The sequence below is a fragment of the Jaculus jaculus genome, chromosome 1, assembly GCF_020740685.1.
Source record: "Jaculus jaculus isolate mJacJac1 chromosome 1, mJacJac1.mat.Y.cur, whole genome shotgun sequence".
In the NCBI taxonomy this organism is placed as follows: domain Eukaryota; kingdom Metazoa; phylum Chordata; class Mammalia; order Rodentia; family Dipodidae; genus Jaculus; species Jaculus jaculus.
In genome coordinates, this window is record NC_059102.1 from 221616051 (window position 1) to 221636483 (window position 20433).

The window sequence follows — 20433 nt, forward strand, 5'->3', positions numbered from 1 at the left end:
ATCCCATTACAAAACGCACACACTAGGTCACTGTTGAAACTTTGACTCGGCCAGAAACATAACAGATCCGCCTAACCTTTGGGCAAACATATATCACTCCCATTACAAGCCAGGCACCGCCCCACTTAGCCCCGCTCTAGTCTACCACACTCTAAGCACTGCCCCCAGCATAGCCCGGTCTTCTGTAGCCTTTTCTGGTTCAGATCTGCGCATGGCTGGAGGAGGGCTGAACTACGTTTCCCAGGAGGCCTCCTGGCTGCGCCACACAACTTCTGGCTAGGAAGATGGCGGCTTCCCGGAGACTTGCCGGTTGCCTTAGAGAGGTGTTCAGGCTTCCGTGAGTAGTGTTGGGCAGTGAAGGTGGGAGGAGCTCGATCCCTAGAGCTCCAGAGGCCCCACACTTCGCCCTTTCCGCAACGTACGCCTTCATCTCTAGATCTCCTGTGGTGTAACCTCTCCGTTCTTGCTGCGTCTAAAGGTTTGTTTTCCTTGGAGGAGGTGCGGGCTGCAGGGTCCTCAGACGCCATCGCGGGAACCCAGTGTCCCGGCCTCTTTGAGACTTCCGGGCAGTCCAGCGTCCTAGGAACAGCACCGTTTAGTGACCAAGACACTTCTAGCTTTAGGTGACAGGAAGCCAAATCTACCGAAGCAACAAAAGGGAGCTTGTAGTTTATGCATGGGATTCAAGGCATAGCTAGAGCCAGGTGCTCAGAAATCACTGCAGTTTTGCGCGTGGACATCATGTCAGTCAGGCACTTGGTATCTCTTAGAGGACATAGGGGGCTTTCAGGATCTTCTCGACGTCTTTCTTTCCTGCCCTGAAACCCTAACAGGAACCGCTTTTACCTTTGTCTTTATTGAAAGTCCTAGCAGTTCATGCTATTGCTGGGCCCATATTGAGTCATTCATTATCTCTGAGCCATTTGCAGTGACCAGGCAACTGGGCAACTTAGCTCATTGGATAAGTGAGGGGGAGGGACAGGTCTAGCCCTATGGAAAACATGGCAAAGCTACTAATTTACTTTTGGCGGTTCTGGGCTCATTTATCTTAAAGAGGTTCATTCTCCTGACGAGGGGACAAGGCCTTGCTAGCAGAGGCCCACAGTCAGTAACTGGCTCATGGTCAAATGTGTTTTGTTTTGTTTTTGTTTTTCAAGGTAGTGTTTTCCACTATCCCAGGGTGACTTGGAGTTTGCTGTGTAGTCTCAGGCTGGACTCGAACTCACAGTGATCCTCCTTCCTCAGCCTCCCGAGTGCTGGGATTAAAGGTGTGTGCCACCACACCTGGCTGGCCAAATGTTTTTAAAACTTTGAAGGTAGGATCCTGGCCTCTACTGTGCCTACTCAATCCAGCCATCCAAGAGCCATGGACGTAGCTGAGCCCAACAGCCCCACGGAAGAGGAAGAGGTGGGAGAAGAGGAGGCAGCAGCAGAGCCTCGACCACGCACACGCTCCAACCCTGAAGGGGCTGAGGACCGAGCCTTGGGTGCTCAGGCCAGTGTGGGCAGTCGCAGTGAGGGTGAGGGAGAAGCAGCCAGTGCAGAGGATGGGGCATCAAATGTACCAGTTGCTGGACCTAAGCCCTGGCAGATGTCACCACCCACGCCTGAGGTCCAGATTCGAACCCCAAGGGTCAACTGTCCAGAGAAGGTGGTATGTGATTGTCTCAGCCTGGGGTTCAGCTGCTGGGGAACCTTGAGTTGGCTGTTCCTTCCTGTTAGTATTTATTTTGCAAACACTTCTGAGTATCACATGCTTGGTGGTTAAAACAACATTTAGTCTTCTTTTTTGTTGCACTGGGAATGCAACCTGGGGTTCTAGACATACTCCATAAGTGGCCTGTCACTGAGCCATGCCCCCAGCCCCTTGCAGGGGTTTCTAGGTGAGCCATGCCCTTGCTGTAAAGGATTTTGGGTATATCCTGGGAGTTTAGCTGTGTTCTCCCTCTCCTGCTTCCACTGTGTTACAGATCATCTGCCTGGACCTGTCAGAGGAAATGTCACTGCCTAAGCTGGAGTCATTCAATGGGTGAGGTGGTGTTGGGTCCCTTCCTCTGAGACTCTCATACTGTGTTGTCCTTGTGTCCTACAGGATCCTAGTGGCAATGTCACATCATAGTTATAATTAGCTGTGGTCACCCACACTCAGTTCCAAGTGTGAGACTCACTCACTCACACCCATCCCATATCTTAGCACTGGCTTGGCAACTCTGAGAATTCATGAGATCCCAGAAGGCCTCAGTCCTCGATCAGGCTCAAAGCTGTTGTCTAGAGCCATGTGTCCTGGTGGCTATGAGGGAGTAGGGTCATATCATGTGCATGGATGGGCTCTGGTGGCTCCTGATGGATGCCATGGGTGAGGCTTCTATGAGCTAGTGGTACACACTTGTCATTCCAGCACTCAGGAGGTGGAGACAGGAGGATCAGGAGTTCAGGTCAGCGTCAACCATATAGTGGGGCTGCACTGCATGATACCATCCCAAAAACCAAACAAAAGGGGGCTGAGGAGATGGTTCAGTGGGTAAGATGCTTGCCGTTCAAGCATGAGGATTGAGTTTGATCCTCAGCACTCACATAAAATTAACTGGTGTGACTGCACATGTCTGTCATCCCAGTGCGCATGTGTTGGGGTGAGGGAGGGAGGAGACAGGAGGATCCTTTAGGCCAGTTGGCCAGCTAGTCTAGCTTACTTGGTGAACACCTGGCCAGTGAGAGACTCTGTCCGAATGGAGGTTGATAATGCCTGAGGAGCAACACTGAAGTTATCATATGGCTTACACACACACACACACACATACACACACACACACACACACACACACACAGACACATTAAAAGAAAAAAAGAGGGTTGGTGAGATGGCTCAACAGTTAAAGGCACTTGCTTGCAAAGTCTGTTGGCCCAGGTTCAGTTCCCCAGTACATAAAGCGAGATGCAAAAGTGGTGCATGCTTCTGGAGTATATTGCTGTGGTAAGAGGCCCTGACATGTAAACACACCACACACACACACACACACACATACACAAATACAAATACTTCAACAAATCAATAGGATGAGGCCTCCTTTCTCTTGTGGGCACCCATAGGGTCTAGCTGAGCCTATAAAAGGACTGGGATCTGATGGAAGGCTGAGGTCAGAGGTCATGGGGTCAGTTTTGTATGGAAGTGGCTCCTCCTGCTATATGAGCTCAATCGTCAACGTCCCTTGGGTTGTGGAGAACCTCACCTTACCTTTCTTTGTTCCCAGCTCCAAAACCAACGCCCTGAATGTTTCCCAGAAAATGATTGAGATGTTTGTGCGCACCAAACACAAAATTGACAAGAGCCATGAGTTTGCATTGGTTGTGGTGAATGATGACTCTGCCTGGGTGAGGCTGCATGGGTGAAGGGCACCTTGGAAGACCCTGGGGCCCAGCATTCCCTCCCCCCCTAAGGCCTGTACTTCTCCCCAGCTGTCTGGCCTGACCTCCGACCCCCGTGAGCTCTGCAGCTGCCTCTACGACCTGGAGACAGCGTCTTGTTCCACCTTCAGTATCCTTCCTGCTGGCCAGGCCACTGAGAGCTGGTCCTGCTGACTTTGAGTCCTGTTCTGTGTGACAGGCCAGGGCTGCTTTTACTTCTCAGTTTTCCCAACCATGGGATGCACTACCTGTCCCTGGTTCCAATGAGCATAAAGTACACATTGAGGATCCCAAATTCAGAATGCTTCAAAATTACTAATTTCTTTTTTTATTTGAGATATGATTTCACTCTGTAGTCCAGGATATCCTGAACTCACTGTGTAGCCCAGGATGGTCTTTGACTCACGGAGATCTGCCTGCCTCAGGCTTCTGAGGGCTGAGATTACAGCCATGAGCCACTGTGCCGCTTTGTTGTTTTTCCAAGACAGGGTTTTGCTTCATAGCCAGGATGGCCTCATAGTCACAGCAATTCATTTATTTTAGCCTCCTGAATATAGGGAGTCAGCCATCAAACCCTTTTTTTTTTTTGGTTTGTTTTGAGTCAGAGTCTCACTATATAGCTTTGTCTAACGAACTCATTATTGTAGCCCAGGCTGGCTTCAAAATCAGTAATTCTCTTAACCTTATCCTCCCAAATTCTATAATGATTGGTATGTGCCACCACATCTAACTTAAAATCCAAATGTTTTGACCACCAACATGATGTCAAAGGTGGAAAATCAACAGACATAAGGCCAGGGTGCACATGCCTGTCACCCCAGCACACACAGGTTGCTGAAACAGGAGGATCACAAATTTCAGGCCAGCCTGGATTGACTGCAAGACCTTGTCTCAAAACAAACAATTCCCATCCCCCTAGCCCCCTACACCCCTCAACAATCAGAGCTTTAGAGCACTTGTCTAGCATGCAGAAAGCCCTGGTGGCTCACACCTGTCATCCCAGCACTTGGAAGATAGAGGCAGGAGGACTGGGAGTTAAAGGACATTTTGGTATTGAGTTGGAGGTTAGCCAGGGCTGCTGACACCCTGTCAAACAACCAAACAATAAATCAATATGAATATGCAAGTATCCCAAAATCCAAAGCTATATCAAGCCATTCAGTTTTCAGTGCCTTAGGTAAGGGTGCCAAACTTGTGATAAAGGCACAAACACGTGACTGACACTCAGGATGTCCAAGGTATACCTTTGTATGGAACACTTCATGCAGGAGCCAGTCAATAAGTAGTGATGTATGACTACCCTTTTCAACCTGAGCACTACAGATGTTATGCCAATTTGAACATTAGCAGTTCATAAGTCATCCTCTGAAAGTAGAAAATTTTTTCTGGGAGTCAGGAAAGTATACTATATGAGTGTAGCTGGGTGTGGTGGTGCATGCCTTTAATCCCAGCACTCAGGGAGACAGGTAGGAGGATGTATGTGAGTTTGAGGCCACCTTGATACTCTACATAGTTCTTGGTCACATAGCTAGAGCGAGACCCTACTTCACCCCCCTCCAAAAAAAAAAGGGTAGTGGGGAGAGAATCAGGTCATCTATAGCTCACCATTTGTAAGGGGACCTGCCCTGGGGGAAGGGAATCTTTGAATCACTGAAGATGTTCAGAGGGCTTGAGAAGAGCCTGCTTTGTGAGATGTGCCAAGAAGAAACGGGCTCAGAGATGGAAAGCCAGTTGGCCAAGATCATTCAGCCTTCCTCCTGAGATCCCCAAGGATCAGAGATCTCTTGTTCTGCCACTTGCCTTCTCCTTAGCATCCCAACAGATCTGGAAGGTCTCTTCAGCCTCATGTAAGTTACCCTTCTTCAAGAGATCATGGACTGGGAGTGTTGCTTAGTGGTATACCCCTGCCTGGAACACCTAGTTGGAGCGGGGCTAGCTTGTCAATACAGAGCCTGCTGAGATCTCCGGTGAGGGCCAGAGATCCTAGCTGAGCAGTTAGCATACACAAGGCCCTAGGTTCCATCCCTAACAGCAAAAAAGAGATCAGATAGTAATGATTTTCACCTTTGTGGATCAGGTGATCTGTCAGAGTTACTCATTTCTTCCATGGAATGGACATGGCCATGTGCCAACAACAGTTTGTTTAGCGGGGCTGGTGATATGGATAAATGTTAAAGGTGCTTGCTTGCAAAGCCTAACAGCTTGGATTCAGTTTCCCAGTACCCATGTAAAGCCAGGCACACAAAGTGGCACATGCATCTGGAGTTTGTTTGCAGAAGCAGGAATCCCTGGGGTCCTAATACTCTGTTTGACTCTCCTTGTCCTTACTCCCTCCTGTCTCTCAAAACAAAAACAAAAAGCCAGGCTGGAGAGATGGATTAGCAGTTAAGGCATTTGCCTGCAAAGCTTAAGGACCCAGGTTTGATTCCCCAGTATCCATATAAGCCAGATGCACAAGGTGGCTCACACATCTGGAGTTTGTTTGCAGTGACTAGAAGCCCTGGCACGCCCATTACCTGTAGTGGCCTCAAACTTGGCTCTGCCTTCTGAGTGCTGAAATTTAAGGTGTGTGCCACCACACCTAGCTTGAGTCTACTTTTGATTTTTTTCTGTGTGTATTGGGGAGGGAACCCAGGACCTCATGCATGCTGGATGAATACTCTGCCACAGCCTCACTGCAGCCCCCACACTTCCTTCCCTCTCTCTCCTCTTTCCCTTTCCTCCCTCTTCTTTTCCTCTCCTCCTTCCCCTTCTCTCTTCCCTCTTTCTATCCCTCTTTACCCCCTTCTTTTTTTTTTTTTTTTTCTTTTTTTTGAGGTAGGGTCTCTAGCCTAGGTTGAGCTGGAACTCACCACAATCCTTCTAGCTCTGCCTCCCAAGTAAAAGGTGTGTACCACCATGCCTGGCTTCTTTGAGCCTATTTTGAGACTGTATGTGTGTGTGTGTGTGTGTATGTATGTATGTATATACATACATATGTGTGTGTGTGTGTGTGTGTGTATGTGTGTGTGTATTTTAAAATTTTTATTTATTTATTAGAGAGGGAGGGAGAATATGGGTGTACCAGGGCCTGTAGTCCCTGCAAATGAGCTCCAGACACATGTGCCACCATGTGCATCTGGCTTTACTTGTGTACTGGGGAATTGAACCTTGTTCACAGGCAAGCACCTTAACCACTAACACTATTTTGTCAATTTCCTTTTGTCCTTTTAAAAAATTATTTTATTTTTAAGAGAGAGAAAGAGGCAGAGAGAGAGAATGGGTACGCCAGGGCCTTTCAGCCACTGTGAACAAACTCCAGATGCATGCACCCCCTTGTGCACATGTACAACATTGCATGCTTGCGTCACTGTGTGTCTGGCTATGTGGGACATGGAGATTTGAACTTTAACCACTAAGCCATCTCTCCAGCCCATTTTATCCATTATTTATTTATTTATATTTTTTATTTTTAAAATTTATTTATTTATTTATTTATTTGAGAGTGACAGACACAGAGAGAAAGACAGATAGAGGGAGAAAGAATGGGCGCGCCAGGGCTTCCAGCCTCTGCAAATGAACTCCAGATGCGTGCGCCCCCTTGTGCATCTGGCTAACGTGGGACCTGGGAAACCAAGCCTCGAACCGGGGTTCTTAGGCTTCACAGGCAAGCGCTTAACTGCTAAGCCATCTCTCCAGCCCCATTATTTATTTTTTAATTTTAATTTTTTATTGTCAACTTCCATAATTGTAAACAATATGGTAATTCCCTCCCTTCCCCCACTTTCCCCTTTGAAACTCCACTGTCCATCATATCCCCTCCCCTCTCAGTCACTCTCTCTTTTATTTTGATGTCATGGTCTTTTTCTCCTGTTATGATGGCTTTGTGCAGGTAGTGTCAGGCACTGTGAGGTCATGGATATCTAGGCCATTTTGTGTCTGGAGGAGCACGTTGTAAGGAGTTCTACCCTTCCTTTGGCTCTTACATTATTTCTGCCACCTCTTCCACAGTGGACCCTGAACCTTGCAAGATGTAATAGAGATATTTCAGTGCTGAGCACTCTCTGTCACTTTTCCTCAGCACTATGGTGCCTTTTGAGTCATCCCAAGTTCATTGCCATCTGAAAAGAGAAGCTTCTCTAACCATGGATATTAACATTAAGATAAGTGCTTACTGGGCACTCTGGTGAGCATAGTATATACATTTAGCCAGACACCAGCAGACATTACACCCCTTGGGCTCATGACTACCCCTTGTTGTAGGTTTTCAGTATCAGGGATGTATTCCCTCTCATGAAGCAGGCCCCTAGTCCAATTACAGAGCGGTTGGTCTCTTCCATAACAGACATACCACTATTGCACCGTTGGCTCATTTGGCCTGGCTGGCTAGGTTTAAGGCTTGCAGTATCCACTGTTGAGTATCTTCACTGGTGATTTCTCTCTCTCCCACTGAACTGCATGCAGTATAGTTTTTTTCCCAGCTTTCTCTCAGCTGGTCTACAGGGAGGAGATTTTCTGCTCAGCTCCAGCAGGATTTCTCAGTGACCTTGCAGCCCAAGTATGTGGAGTCTTCAGCAATAGTGTCTTACCATCTATTCCTGGTGGGAAACCAAGAGCCTCATGAATGGCTTGTAATGTTTTGGGAGCATCAGGGACCTCCCTGGCCAACAGCTCATTGGAAGGCATTCCATCCCTTGGCGCTGAAAATTTTCTAGTAACAATCTATGGCTTCTGAGTGCTTCATTGTGCAAAACAGTAGTTTTTCATATGACTTATTATATCCTCTTAGATTTTGATTAACCCACCCTCCACCTTTCCTTTACTCATCTCACCCAGGCCTTTTCACCTACATTAATCTGTTGTTCTACTTACCTGTAAACAATACCATCCTTAAGTCATACCCCCCTTTCTATTCCCTTTATATCTCCTTTCTAGCTTACTGGCTTCTGCTACTGAGTTTTATTCCTACTCACATAGAAGTCCAGACATTTGTAGTTAGGATCCACATATGAGAGAGAACATGTGACATTTGGCTTTCTGGGCCTGGGTTACCTTACTAAGTATAATACTTTCTAGATCCATCCATTTTCCTGCAAATTTCATAGCTTCATTTTTCTTTTATTTTTTATTTTTTGTTTTTTCGAGGTAAGGTCTCACTGTAGCCCAGGCTAACCTGGAATTAACTATGTAGTCTCAGGGTGACCTCGAACTCACGGAGATCCTCCTACCTCTGCCTCCCGAGTGCTGGGATTAAAGGCGTGTGCCACCACGCCCAGCCATTTTTCTTTTATTTTTAATTTATATATTTGAGAAAAACAGACAGACAGAGAAAGAGGCGGGGGGGGGAAGGGAAGGGGGAGTGAGGGAGAGAGAGAATGGGCGCATCAGGGCCTCCAGCCACTGTAGATGCTTGCGTCACCTTGTGGATCTGGCTTACATGGGTACTGGGGATTCGAGCCTTGAACCGAGGTCCTTAGGCTTCACAGGCAAGTGCTTCTAAGCCCCATACCTCCATTTTTCTTCACTGCTGAGAACTCCATTGTGTAAATGTGCTACATCTTCATTATCCACTCATCAGTGGAGGGACATCTAGGCTGGTTCCATTTCCCAGCTATTGTGAATAGAGCAGCAATAAACATGGTTGAGCAAGTATCTCTGAGGTAGTGAGATGAGTCCTTAGGATATATGTCTAGGAGTGTTATGGCTGGGTCATATGGTAGATCTATTTTTAGCTGTCTCAGTACCCTCTACACTGATTTCCACAATGGCTGGACCAGATTGCATTCCTACTAACAGTTTAGAAGGGTCCCTCTTTTTCAGTATCCTTGCCAGCATTTATGGTCATTTGTTTTCATGCTGGTAGCCAATCTGACAGGAGTGAGATGGAATCTCACTGTAGTGTCAGTCTGCATTTCCCTGATGACTAGGGATGTAGAACGTTTTTTAGATGCTTATATGCCATCTGTATTTCTTCTTTTGAGAACTCTCTAGTTCCATAGCCCATTTTTTAATTGGGTTGTTTGATTTCTTATTATTTAATTTTTTGAGTTTTTTGTATATCTTAGATATTAATCCTCTATCAAATGTCTAGCTGGCAAAGATTTTCTCCCATTCTTTAGGTTGCCTCTTTGCTCTATTCACAGTGTCCTTTGCTGTACAAAAGCCCAATAAGTTTCCTGATTTGTTCATTTCTGGATTTAGAATTTTTTTTTTTTTTGAAGTAGGGTCTCACTCTAGATCAGGCTGACCTGGAATTCACTATGTAGTCTCAGGGTGGCCTCAAACTCATGGTGATCCTTCTACCTCTGCCCCCTAAGTGCTGGGATTAAAGGTGTGCACCACCATGCCTGGCTGTTTTTTTTTTTTAAGAATATTTTTCTTTTGTCTCCTTTTTCTTGTTGATGACCAGCTTTGCCTTTTATGTATAAAGGACTCAGCCTCTCTCTGTAGGATCTTTGGTCTGTGAGATGCAGCTTTGATGGAGGAGGGAGTGGCTGTCTCATGCAAGCTTGGGAGAGGTCAGTGCCCCATAATGAGCTGTGTTCTGCAGCAGTGATGAGGGATGAGACACTTTGTTGCTCTGATCCCTTCTCCTGTTGTCACCCCCCCACCTCACCCCCCACAGCCAACAGAAGACTGAGCTGCCTGTTACGGAGAATGTGCAGACCATTCCACCCCCATATGTGGTCCGCACCATCCTTGTCTATAGCCGCCCACCTTGCCAGCCCCAGTTCTCTATGACTGAGCCCATGAAGGTGAGTATAGTTTTCTGGAAGTGAGGGAAAGCTGTTACTGTGAAGATAGTGGGTAGACACTGGGATGGATTTCCTGACCACAGAGGCCAACATGTCCAGTGATAGTGGCAGCAGCTGTTGTGAACCCAGGTGTGACAAGTCTTACAGGCTGTTTCTTTTTTGTTCCCTGTAGAAGATGTTCCAGTGCCCATATTTCTTTTTTGACATTGTATATATCCACAATGGTGCTGAAGATAAGGAGGAGGAGAAGATGAGCTGGAAGGTGCGAGATTGAGCCTGGCATGTGACAGGCGGGGTTTGAGGGGATACCATGGGGATACTTGCCTTAGTCCTGAGGTTTTTTCCTGCCATTTGGTGGTCTTGGGCCCTGGTCCAGGTGGATTATAGTCATTTAGTCATTCAACAACCATTTTCACATGTGTGCTCAAAGTGGTGGTGACTGATCAGATGGGAGCCATTGGGACCACTGTTTTTCTTTCTTGCCTTTGCCCTTGTTGTGCCCTCTCCTGGAGTGTCTATCTCTTCCCACCTCTTCAGGTTCTGCTGCCCCTTCACCTCCAGCCCCTGAACCCACTATGGGATCCTGAGTGGGTCTTTGACTTCTCTGAGCCTCATTTTATCTGACTATGAATGGGGAAAGACCAGCTTCTGCCAGTACAGCACTGGGGGGTGCTGAGGCAGGAGGATTGCCATGATTTTTAGGCCCACCTGGGCTACAGAGTGAGACTGTTTTAGGAAAAACAATCCACAAAAAGCTCAGCTTTTTTTTTTTAAAGCACCTGTGAGAGGCGGTGACTTTATTTAAGAGGAAGAGAGATGCAGATAGAACTGACATGCCAGGGCCTCTAGCCACTGTAAACAAGCTCCAGACTCATGTGCCACTTTGTGCATTGGGCTTTGCATGGGTTCTGGGGAATCAAGTCTGGGTCCCTTGGTTTTGCCAGCATGCATCTTAAACACTAAGCCATTTCTCCAATCCAAGAGTAGCTGTTTTTTGAACTTTGTGTGTGGGGTGGTAGTGCCCCATTCTCTTCCTGCATGGGAGACACTCTCCTACAGTGGCTGGCCAGAGCGGAATGTTGGGTATCCAGCTCCACTGTTCTTCTGTTGGTCTGTTTACTGATTCTGCAGCTTGCAGTCTGGGCTCCTGATGATTCTTGGCTCTCTGCTCTCCTGTGGGACTGGGATAACAGGTGTGCATGGCCATCCCCAGCTGTTTACTTGTGATCTGGAGATTAGAACTTTGTTGACAAGAAGCACATGAAGTACACTTAATTGCTGAGCCATCTTTCTAGCTTTAAAGATCACCTCTTTTTTTTAAAAAATTTTTTCTTTATTTTAATTTATTTGAGAGTGACAGAGAGAAAGAGGCAGATAGAGAGAGAGAATGGGCGCGCCAGGGCCTCCAGCCACTGCAAATGGACTCCAGATGCGTGTGCCCCCTTGTGCATCTGGCTAACATGGGTCCTGGGGAACCGAGCCTTAAACCGGGGTCCTTAGGCTTCACAGGCAAGTGCTTAGCCGCTAAGCCATAAAGATCACCTCTTTTTTTTTTTTTTTTTTTTTTTTTGGTTTTTCGAGGTAGGGTCTCACTCTGGTCCAGGCTGACCTGGAATTAACTCTGTAGTCTCAGGGTGGCCTTGAACTCACGGCGATCCTCCTACCTCTGCCTCCCAAGTTCTGGGATTAAAGGCGTGTGCCACCACGCCCAGCAAGATCACCTCTTAATCATACCTTCAATACCCAAAGGAAAACTCCTCCCTCTGGGGAGCCTTCCCTGTGTCCCAAGAAAGGTCAGCTTGGGAGTCAGGGACATGTCTGCTTCTGACTGGGCTCTGCAGGGATGATGTAGGTAGATAGACTGCTGTACAAGGGCTTCCTGTAGTGCTGGGGATGAGAACTTGGGAATGTGTGCTGAATGCATGAGTATATTCTGCTTGGTCACTTTTCACCCTTCAGAAGCCATACCAAGCATCCCCCAAGTGTCCCTCCTCTTGGAAGCCCTCTGGGCACATGGAGGGCCTGTCAGGGTCAACACCCACTGAACAGCTTCTTCCTGGCTCCTGCAGGACATGTTCACCTTCATGGGCAGCCTGGATACCAAGGGCACCAGCTACAAGTATGAAGTGGTGCTGGCAGGACCTGCCCTGGAGCTGCACAACTGCATGGCAAAACTGCTAGCTCACCCACTGCAGCGGCCCTGCCAGACTCATGCCTCCTACAGCCTGCTGGAGGACGAGGAGGAAGCCACTGAGGGAGAGGCTACTGTGTGACCTGTTCTAGATGCCGCCACCTGCTGTTGCATGACCTTTGGGTTAGAGCACTGGTTCTCAAACTCAGCTCCACAGGACCCCTAAAGGTTCCAAGAGGCACCCAGGACTCTTGAGGGGCCCTGAGGAGAAGCCCAGGATTCCAGAAGTTCTCTCAGGAAGTCTGGGTATCCATTCCCCATGTTTCCTGGCCCATGCCCATTCTTAAGTTTGTCAGTTGTAATTTTTGTCTCAAAATAAAAAATTGACTCAGGCTCTCAGCAGGCTAGTCACTGGGCTTACCTTAGTTGCCATCACAGAAGACCCAACCACTGAGCTGAGCTGAAGGCAAACAGCTTCAGGTGCAGCCATTCCTAGGTGCCTTGACACCGTAGCCACTGCCCAGCTTGGCACCCAATGGTGTTCACTGCACTCTGCTTACAAATTCTTCGTCACCCTCCAGAACCCACCCACCATACCCTTTCCTTTTTCCAGTAAGCCTTCTGGGGACCCTGGTTAGCTCCTGTATGATATGTTCACCTTCATGGACAGTCTTCATACCAAGTACCAGCTATATGAGGTGGCCTCAGATGACACCGAGCATTCCCCAAGCCCCAAATCCTCTTCAGTTTCATGTTCCACACCCTGATATGATTGGTCTTGATCCAGGATTCTGACATGCTCTTTTAAAAAATTATTTATTTGCATGTGTGCATGTGTGTGTGCACACATACACTCACTTCAAGGTCCCCCATAAACTTAGGTGTTCTGAATGCTAGGTCCCCAGCTGATGGCAATTTGGGAATTGGATCCTCCTGGAGGCAGTGCGTTGTTGGGGGCGGGCTTATGGGTGTTATAGCCAGCTTCTTCTTTCCATTGTTTGGCATACTCTTCTGCTGTTGTTCTCCATCAGATGTTGGCCAGAAGGTGATGTCCACCCTCTGCTCATGCCATCATTTTCCGCTGCTATCATGGAGCTTCCCCTCAAGTCTCTAAGCCAAAATAACCCCCCCCCCACACACACACATGTTGCTCTTGGCTGTTTGTTTTTTCAAGGTACGGTCTCACTCTAGTTCAGGCTGACCTGGAATTCACTATGTAGTCTCAGGGTGGCCTTGAACTCACAGCGATCCTCCTACCTCTGCCTCCCAAGTGCTGGGATTAAAGGTGTGTGCCACCATGCCTGGCCTTCTTGGGTGTTTTCTGCCAGCAATGTGAACCTGACTGCAATACAGGGAAGTTCAACCCCATCTGGTAGACTTTGCAAGCAGTTATCTTTAAACCACTGAGCCATTTCCCCAAGTCTGTCCGAGGTGCTTTTTTTCTTTAAACTGTTTATTTGAGAGAGGGAAAGAGAGAGGCAGATAGAGATAATGGGAGAGATGGGGCCTCCTGGGGCACCTTGGAATGGCTGCACCAGAAGCTGTGTGCCTTCAGCTCTGCTCAGTGGTTGGGTCTTCTGCGATAGCAACTTAGGTAAGCACAACGAATAGCCTGCTGAGAGCCTGAGTCAATTTTTATTTTGAGACAAAAATTACAATGGCACTGAAAAGGAACTCCAGGTGCATGTGCCACCTTGTGCATCAGGCTTTATGTGGTTACTGGGGAACTGAACCTGGGTCCTTTGGCTTTGCCAACAAGCATCTTAACTGCTAAGCCATCTCCCAGCCCTGAGATGCTTTTGATTGGCCAAAGATGCCTTTCTTCTCTGGGAGGAAGATAAGGGCTCCATGGACTACTACCTGTACTCCCAGGGGAGAAGCATGTCACAGGAGGCCTTTCTTCCAACACTTTTCCAGTGATTGTGAAATTTACTGGCATATCTGGTCATATAAAACAAAAATAGGGACTGGGGCTGTAGCTCAGTGGGCAGAGTGCTCACCTAGCATGAACAGGGCTTTGGGCTCAGTCTCCAGCATAAATCAGAAGGGGCATTCACATCTGCCATTCCAGCATACAGGGGACAGGGGCAGGGGAATCAGGAGTTCAACGTCATCCTCAGCTATATAGCAAGTTTGAAGTCAGCCTGGGCTGCGGGAAGTGGGAGGGAGAAGAGAGAGGAGTAGAGAAGAAAGAAAAGGAGAGGAGAAAATGATGAATTCCAGGCCAGCCAAGGCTGTATAGTGAGACTGTTAGAACTATTCACCCATTTTCCAGATGGGGAAATTGAGGCTGTTAAAATGCTCCAATTTAAGAGTCACAATTCTGCTGGATTGAAACAGGTTACTATTTCTCACAAAAACCAAAGTGTGGTGGTGATGCTGTCACCTCAGTAGAAGGATGGCTATGAATTCTACATCGGCTTGGGGGCACATTGGGAGATCCCGTCCTTAAAAATAAATAAATAAATAAATTTAGGGCTGGAGAGATGGTTAAGCGCTTGCCTGTGAAACCTAAGGACCCCGGTTCGAGGCTCGACTCCCCAGCACCCACGTTAGCCAGATGCACAAGGGGGCGCACGCGTCTGGAATTCGTTTGCAGTGGCTGGAGGCCCTGGCGCGCCCATTCTCTCTCCCTCTATCTGCCTCTTTGTCTGTCCCTCTCAACTAAAAATAACAAAAAAAAATTTAATTTTTTTATTTTTATTTATTTGTCAGAGAAACAGGGAAAAGGAGAGAGAATGGACGCTCCAGGGCCTCCAGCCACTGCAAATGAACTCCAGACGTGTGCACCTGTGCATCTGACTAACGTGGGTCCTGGGGAATCGAATCTGGGTCCTTTGCCTTAACCGCTCAGCCTTCCCTCCAGCCTCCCGCAAAGTCTCACCGCCAGTCTGGAATTTGCGGCCACCCTCCTTTCTTAGCTTTCCGAATCTCAGGTGCACCACGGGTCAGGCTGTCCCGCCAGTTCTGTAAAGGATAGTTACACGTCCGTTGGCCTCCTTGTCGCGCGCCTCAGGCCCTGCCAGGTGGCAGCCTTAGAGTTGGAGTCCTGAAGAGCGCCCGGGCGCCACACGCAGCGCGGGCCGAGAGCCAGGAAGGGATTCTGCGGCGGCGCGGGAGCCGAGGGTAGCACCGCGCGTGCGCACACGCCTGACGCGCGAATTTGGAACCCGAGGGCGGCGACACCGCAGGACATGGGCGCTGAGGCCCGCCGCCTGGCTCAGCAGCTGCGGGCTGCGCTGCGCCTGGAGGAGCCGCTGTGAGTGCGGATCTCTGCGTGAGGGGCCCGTGGGACCGGGGTCCACTCTGATCGTCCATCCGCAGGGCGGGCGGTGGGGCTGGGGTCTACCCTGACCGTTTGTCTGCAGGGTTGTGCAGGAGCTGCTGCACCGCGGCGCGGACCCCAACCTGGTGCTGGCCGACGGCGCGGCCGCAGTGCATCTGGCGGCCCGAGCCCGCAGTCCACGAGCCCTGCAATGCCTCCAGGCCTTGCTGCGCCGGGGCGCGGACCCCAATGCTCGGTGAGACTGGGCACGGGGTGCCCTGATGACCATGGGAGGACTTGAAGATCTAGAGAGAGAACCAAAGGGTCCAAAGTGTGTGGGGTTGGGGGGGTGGGGAGAGGGTAAAATGTGGGGGAGGCTCCTAGATACTTCTCTGCTTCTTTTTCTCCAGCTTCTCTTCCCCTCTACCTTTTCTTCCTCTTCCGCGGTCTCCTTCCCCTCTCCAAGCACAGGAGATCTAGTGGCACCCAGAGCAACGTGGGCATCAGGGTTTGGACCTAAAGTGCAGCCTCAAGGGTCTGAGGGTGCAGGATCTAGGTCCCCAAGGGGCTATATTTCTAGGAGACCCAGGCTGAGACTGCCTGTCCCAGAGGCAAACAGATATACAGGTCCCTCTTGTGCCTGGTGACAAATGCGTCTTCCTAGCACTGGGGAGGTGGAGAAAGGAGGGCTAGTTCAAGACCAGCTTCCTCTACATAGCAAGTTTGAGGCCAGACTGGACTGCATGAAGCCCTACCTAAAAAAAAAAAAATAGGCTGGTGTGTTTGCACACATCTTAAGACTCCCTCTTGTCTTGTGCCCTTAGATCAGCTGAGGCCCTGACGCCTTTGCATGTGGCTGCTGCCTGGGGCTGCCGCCAGGGACTAGAGATCTTGTTGACCCAAGGAGGGGACTCCACACTTCAGGACCAGGTTGGAGACCCTGTGAAGGCAGATAGGGCAGGGCAGGGCCCACTGGCCTCAAGCACCCCCTGATGACTGAGTCTATGCAGGATGGACTCCAGCCTCTGGACTGGGCACTACAGCAGGGACACCAAGACTGTGCTCGCATACTTCAAGAACTTGACACACCTGCCTGGACTCCAGAGGAGACCCCAGAGCCCACCAGTGAGTGGAGCCTATGTGGCCTGGGAACCCTGACCTCTATCATGGAGTGTGGCCCTGGCACCCCCTCTCCTCATCCTCCTCTTTGGGAATTCTTTGGGTCCCTAACTATCCAGTGTTACCCAGCTCTGGCTATCTCATGTCTGCTGTCCCAGCCTTGGACTCCCCTTGTGAAGCCCATATTATTAGTGTATCTAGTTCCATTTTTTAAAAAATAAAAATATTTTATTCATTTTTATTTATTTATTTACTTGAGAGTGACAGAGAAAGAGGCAGAAAGAGAGAGAGAGAGAGAGAGAGAGAGAGAGAGAGAGAGAGAGAGAGAATGGGTGGGCCAGGGCTTCCAGCCACTGCAAATGAACTCCAGATGCATGCGCCCCCTTGTGCATCTGACTAACCCTCTGTCCTGGGAAATTGAGCCTCAAACTGGGGTCCTTAAGCTTCACAGGCAAGCGCCTAACTGCTAAGCCATCTCTCCAGCCCTAGTTCCATTTTTTTAAAAAGAAAAAGCGAGAAAGAGATGGAATGAATGGACACACCAGGGCCTCCAGCCATTGCAAATGAACTCCAGATGCATGAACCCCTTTGTGCATCTGGCTTATGTGGGTCCTGGATAATCGAACCGGGATTCTTTGGCTTTGCAGGCAAATGACTTAACTGCTAAGCCATCTCTCCAGCCCTCTAGTTCCAGTGTGTGTGTATGTATTTAGAGACAGGGTCTTATGTAGTCCAGGCTGGCCTTGAACTCTTGGTCCTTCTGCCTCCACCTCTGGAGTGCTGGGATGACAAGTGTGTGCCACCATCCCCAGCTTTATTTTGTGTATGTGTTCTGACAGAGTCTCACTCTAGAGCCCAGGTTGGCCTAGAACTCACACCAATCCTCTTGCCTCACGTCCCCAGTTCTGGGATCACAGATACATGCCCTCATAGCTGGTCTCCAATTGTGTTTTGTTTTTCACTCATTTTTTCCTTTCTTGCATGGACTCTCTTCTCCAGATCTCAGAGTTTCTGGATGTTCCTTCTTGTCGCCAGACCCCACACAGCTCCAGACACAGCCCAGTGATGATGACAACAGGGACAGGAGTCTGAATGCCAGCCCTGGACTCCCTGGCCTCAATGTATTCCTTGGGATAGCAGCCAAGGATAGGCACTCTGAGACCCTGGCCAGATGCCAGGACTTCAGTAGTGATGGCTCTTTTGTCACAGCAGTTGAAGTTTCTGCAGCTGAGGACTCAGCCCTGGAGGGAGCTACTTTCTTGGCCAAATCTCTACCCCAGATGGAGCAGCCTGGCCTCAATACCCCTGGGAGGGTATCAGAGTCTGAGGCTGGCCTGTTGTCACATGGAGCTGTGGTGGTTGACCAGGAGACAGAACTGATTGCCCACCTGAAAACTTGGACTTTAATTTCTACTGAGGCCACTGGCTGCTCATCCTCTTCTTCCCCTCTAGGACTTCTGCCCCCTCTCTCTATCCTGGCCTGTAATCCCCTGCAGGAGCCACAGCCTGGATCTGCCACCATTCCCTCTCTGCCAGATGACCAGACCCACTGGGACAGCACTATGGCCAAGTTGTGGCTCACAGAAGATGAGACGAGCATCCTATGTGACCAGGACTCAGACCCTTCTAACCTACACCAGTCCGTCCCCATCATGTCTGACCTGGAGCTACTGCAGGCTCTTCAAGCACTGGGCCACAGTCCTGGCCCAGTCACATCCTTTACTAGGCCACACTACCTCCGATTGCTGCAGAAAGCTCAGACTGGCCATGGTTAGTCTCTTGGGAGCATTTGGAGTCTAGTGACCCTCCTGGAGTTCCCAAAGACTTCCAGCTCTCACTCCCATCTTCTATTCCCCTTGATTCCCAGGCCCTGAATTTGTAGGACACAGCCCAGAACTGGTCAAGGCCCTGAGGACTGGCCAGATCCCAGATTGCCAGGCAGATGAGGATGTTCTGGCTCAGGAATTTGAGCACCCTGATCCCACCAAGAAGTGGAGGGAGGGTGTGGTGAAGTCCAGCTTTACATATCTTCTGCTTGACCCCAGGTACTAGGGGTGCCAAAAATCTTCCAGACAAGGATGTGGCTCAGTGTCAAAGTGCTGCCCTAGCATAGGCAAGGTACTAGTTCCAATGCCAGTATTATACAGGGGTGAGGGAGGAAAGGAAAGAAGAAAGGGAGGACGGTAGGGAAGGTGAAAGAAATTGGGTTAGGAAAGGTGGTACCTACCTGTAACCCCAGCATTCAGGAGGTGGAGGGAGAATGACTGGGCATTCCAGGCCTGCCTGGAATACACACTGAGGCCCTATGTCAAAACCACTAGAAGAAAAACAGTGGGGTCACTGGAGACAGTGATCACTTTTCATTCCATTAGCCATGCCCTTTATCTCAGGGAGACTAAGGATCTACCAGCCCGAGCCTTCTCTCTGACCTTGGCTGAGTGTCTACAGACTTTTGTGCGTGCTGTCTTCTATGTGGGCAAAGGGACCCGTGCCCGGCCAGACAGCCACCTCTGGGAGGCCCTCAGCTATCACAAGCATCCAAGAAAACAGGTCTGAAAACGGGCCAGGGTTACTCAGGGGCAGCCAGCCTTCAGACAGAGGAAAAACGAGCTTGGGGCCTAATCCTCTGCCTTATCTTCAGGCCTGCCCCAAGGTACACAAGATCCGAGACATTTGGGACAATGGCCGTGGTGTCATCTCTCTGCACTGTTTTCAGCACGTGGTGGCTGTGGAGGCTTATACACGGGAGGCGTGTCTGTTGGATGCCCTAGGTAGGTGCCTGGCTTGAAAGGTTGAGTTCATATGAAAGGAATTTGAGGGGTGAATTCCCTCACCCTTTCCCTCTGGGCTATGCATTCATTCATATAATAAGCACTAATTAAGCAACCCTTATATACCTGTGGTTCATGTGTTCTGAAGTATTTGTTTATCCTCACTTGAGAACAATCCACAGTTGGTCACATCCACCCCTATGACCTCATTTTTAATCTCTCCAGGGATCCAGACACTGACCAACCAGAAACAAGGGCACTACTATGGAGTCGTGGCAGGTTGGCCACCTACTCGTCGCCGGTGCTTGGGAGTGCACCTGCTGCATCGTGCCCTTCTCATCTTCTTGGCTGAAGGGGAGCGAGAACTGCGGCCTCAGGACATCCAAGCCCGTGGCTGAATGCTGAGGACTTGGCCATGTTGCTTGTACAGCAATCAGGGTGTTTGAAAGTCCCAGGGGCCCAGTGCATAAGAGCACTGGCTGGCTCCAGAAGGCCTTCCCTTCCCCTTCCCTCCTCTCCCACCCCCGCGTGTGTATGAGTGTGTGTTAGATGGTGCTGATTGACAGGTAGTGACCACTCTGGAGGGAAACAAGAGGAAACAGATGCTTTGGAAAACTATTGTGTAACCAAGTCTTGTCATTCTGGGTGCAGCATGTAAGAAAAGAGGAAAAGGGGGAGGGGTAAAGAGGAAGGGAGGGAGAAAGTGAGAGAGAGAGATTAGTGTCAGGGGTAGTGGTATTTAGTGGTCACCCCAGTCCTAGGGAGGCCGTGGCAGAACAGAATGTTTTACACCACTAGGGGCAATAATCATTGACTGTTACTTCTGTTTATTGAATTACAAGTTGCACCATATGGGATTGGTGGCACCAGTCCCTCTCTTACCTTCCTTGGGTTTCCCTGGCTCCCAGGAATTCAATAGCAGGGCAGGGTCTCAGTCCACAGGACAGTCCCTTTTCTGGGGTTCTCTGTGGAGTTCCTTGTTCCAGGATTGAGCAGGCCTGACAGGGAAGA

General features: G+C 49.4%; 2 protein-coding genes across 5 annotated transcripts; both read left to right on the top strand.

Moving 5' to 3' along the window:
* The first annotated feature begins 255 nt into the window (after positions 1-255).
* Babam1 (BRISC and BRCA1 A complex member 1) lies at positions 256-12666 on the top strand. Of its 4 annotated transcripts, none has more exons than XM_045138434.1 (9): positions 256-478; positions 1158-1654; positions 1971-2029; positions 3249-3369; positions 3454-3532; positions 5225-5249; positions 10007-10136; positions 10309-10398; positions 12206-12666. In XM_045138434.1, exons 2-9 carry the CDS (start codon positions 1367-1369, stop codon positions 12407-12409), a joined length of 996 nt encoding a protein of 331 aa, XP_044994369.1. In that variant the 5' UTR covers positions 256-478; positions 1158-1366; the 3' UTR covers positions 12410-12666. The 4 variants fall into 4 exon arrangements, with proteins under 4 accessions (XP_044994369.1, XP_044994376.1, XP_044994382.1 ...); XM_045138441.1 differs by having other exon boundaries at positions 1162-1654; XM_045138447.1 differs by having other exon boundaries at positions 1246-1654.
* Positions 12667-15461: 2795 nt separating this feature from the next.
* Positions 15462-20040, top strand: Ankle1 (ankyrin repeat and LEM domain containing 1). The gene is made up of 10 exons (XM_045142490.1): positions 15462-15526; positions 15636-15788; positions 16357-16462; positions 16543-16657; positions 17651-18421; positions 18519-18696; positions 19042-19201; positions 19293-19422; positions 19648-19834; positions 19871-20040. The coding sequence occupies exons 1-9, from the start codon at positions 15462-15464 to the stop codon at positions 19818-19820; spliced, it is 1851 nt and encodes a 616-aa protein (XP_044998425.1). The 3' UTR covers positions 19821-19834; positions 19871-20040.
* Positions 20041-20433: the final 393 nt, after the last annotated feature.

What these genes read in the sequence shown, in the direction of transcription:
- Babam1 (XM_045138434.1), top strand. Translation starts at nt 1,367, where the DNA reads ATGGACGTAGCTGAGCCCAACAGCCCCACGGAAGAGGAAGAGGTGGGA. An exon ending in GAAGGTCTCTTCAGCCTCAT is followed by an intron (nt 5,250 to 10,006) that starts GTAAGTTACCCT and finishes CACCCCCCACAG; the next exon opens with CCAACAGAAGACTGAGCTGC. An exon ending in CTATGACTGAGCCCATGAAG is followed by an intron (nt 10,137 to 10,308) that starts GTGAGTATAGTT and finishes TGTTCCCTGTAG; the next exon opens with AAGATGTTCCAGTGCCCATA.
- Ankle1 (XM_045142490.1), top strand. Translation starts at nt 15,462, where the DNA reads ATGGGCGCTGAGGCCCGCCGCCTGGCTCAGCAGCTGCGGGCTGCGCTG. An exon ending in TATCTTCTGCTTGACCCCAG is followed by an intron (nt 18,697 to 19,041) that starts GTACTAGGGGTG and finishes CCTTTATCTCAG; the next exon opens with GGAGACTAAGGATCTACCAG. An exon ending in ACAAGCATCCAAGAAAACAG is followed by an intron (nt 19,202 to 19,292) that starts GTCTGAAAACGG and finishes CCTTATCTTCAG; the next exon opens with GCCTGCCCCAAGGTACACAA.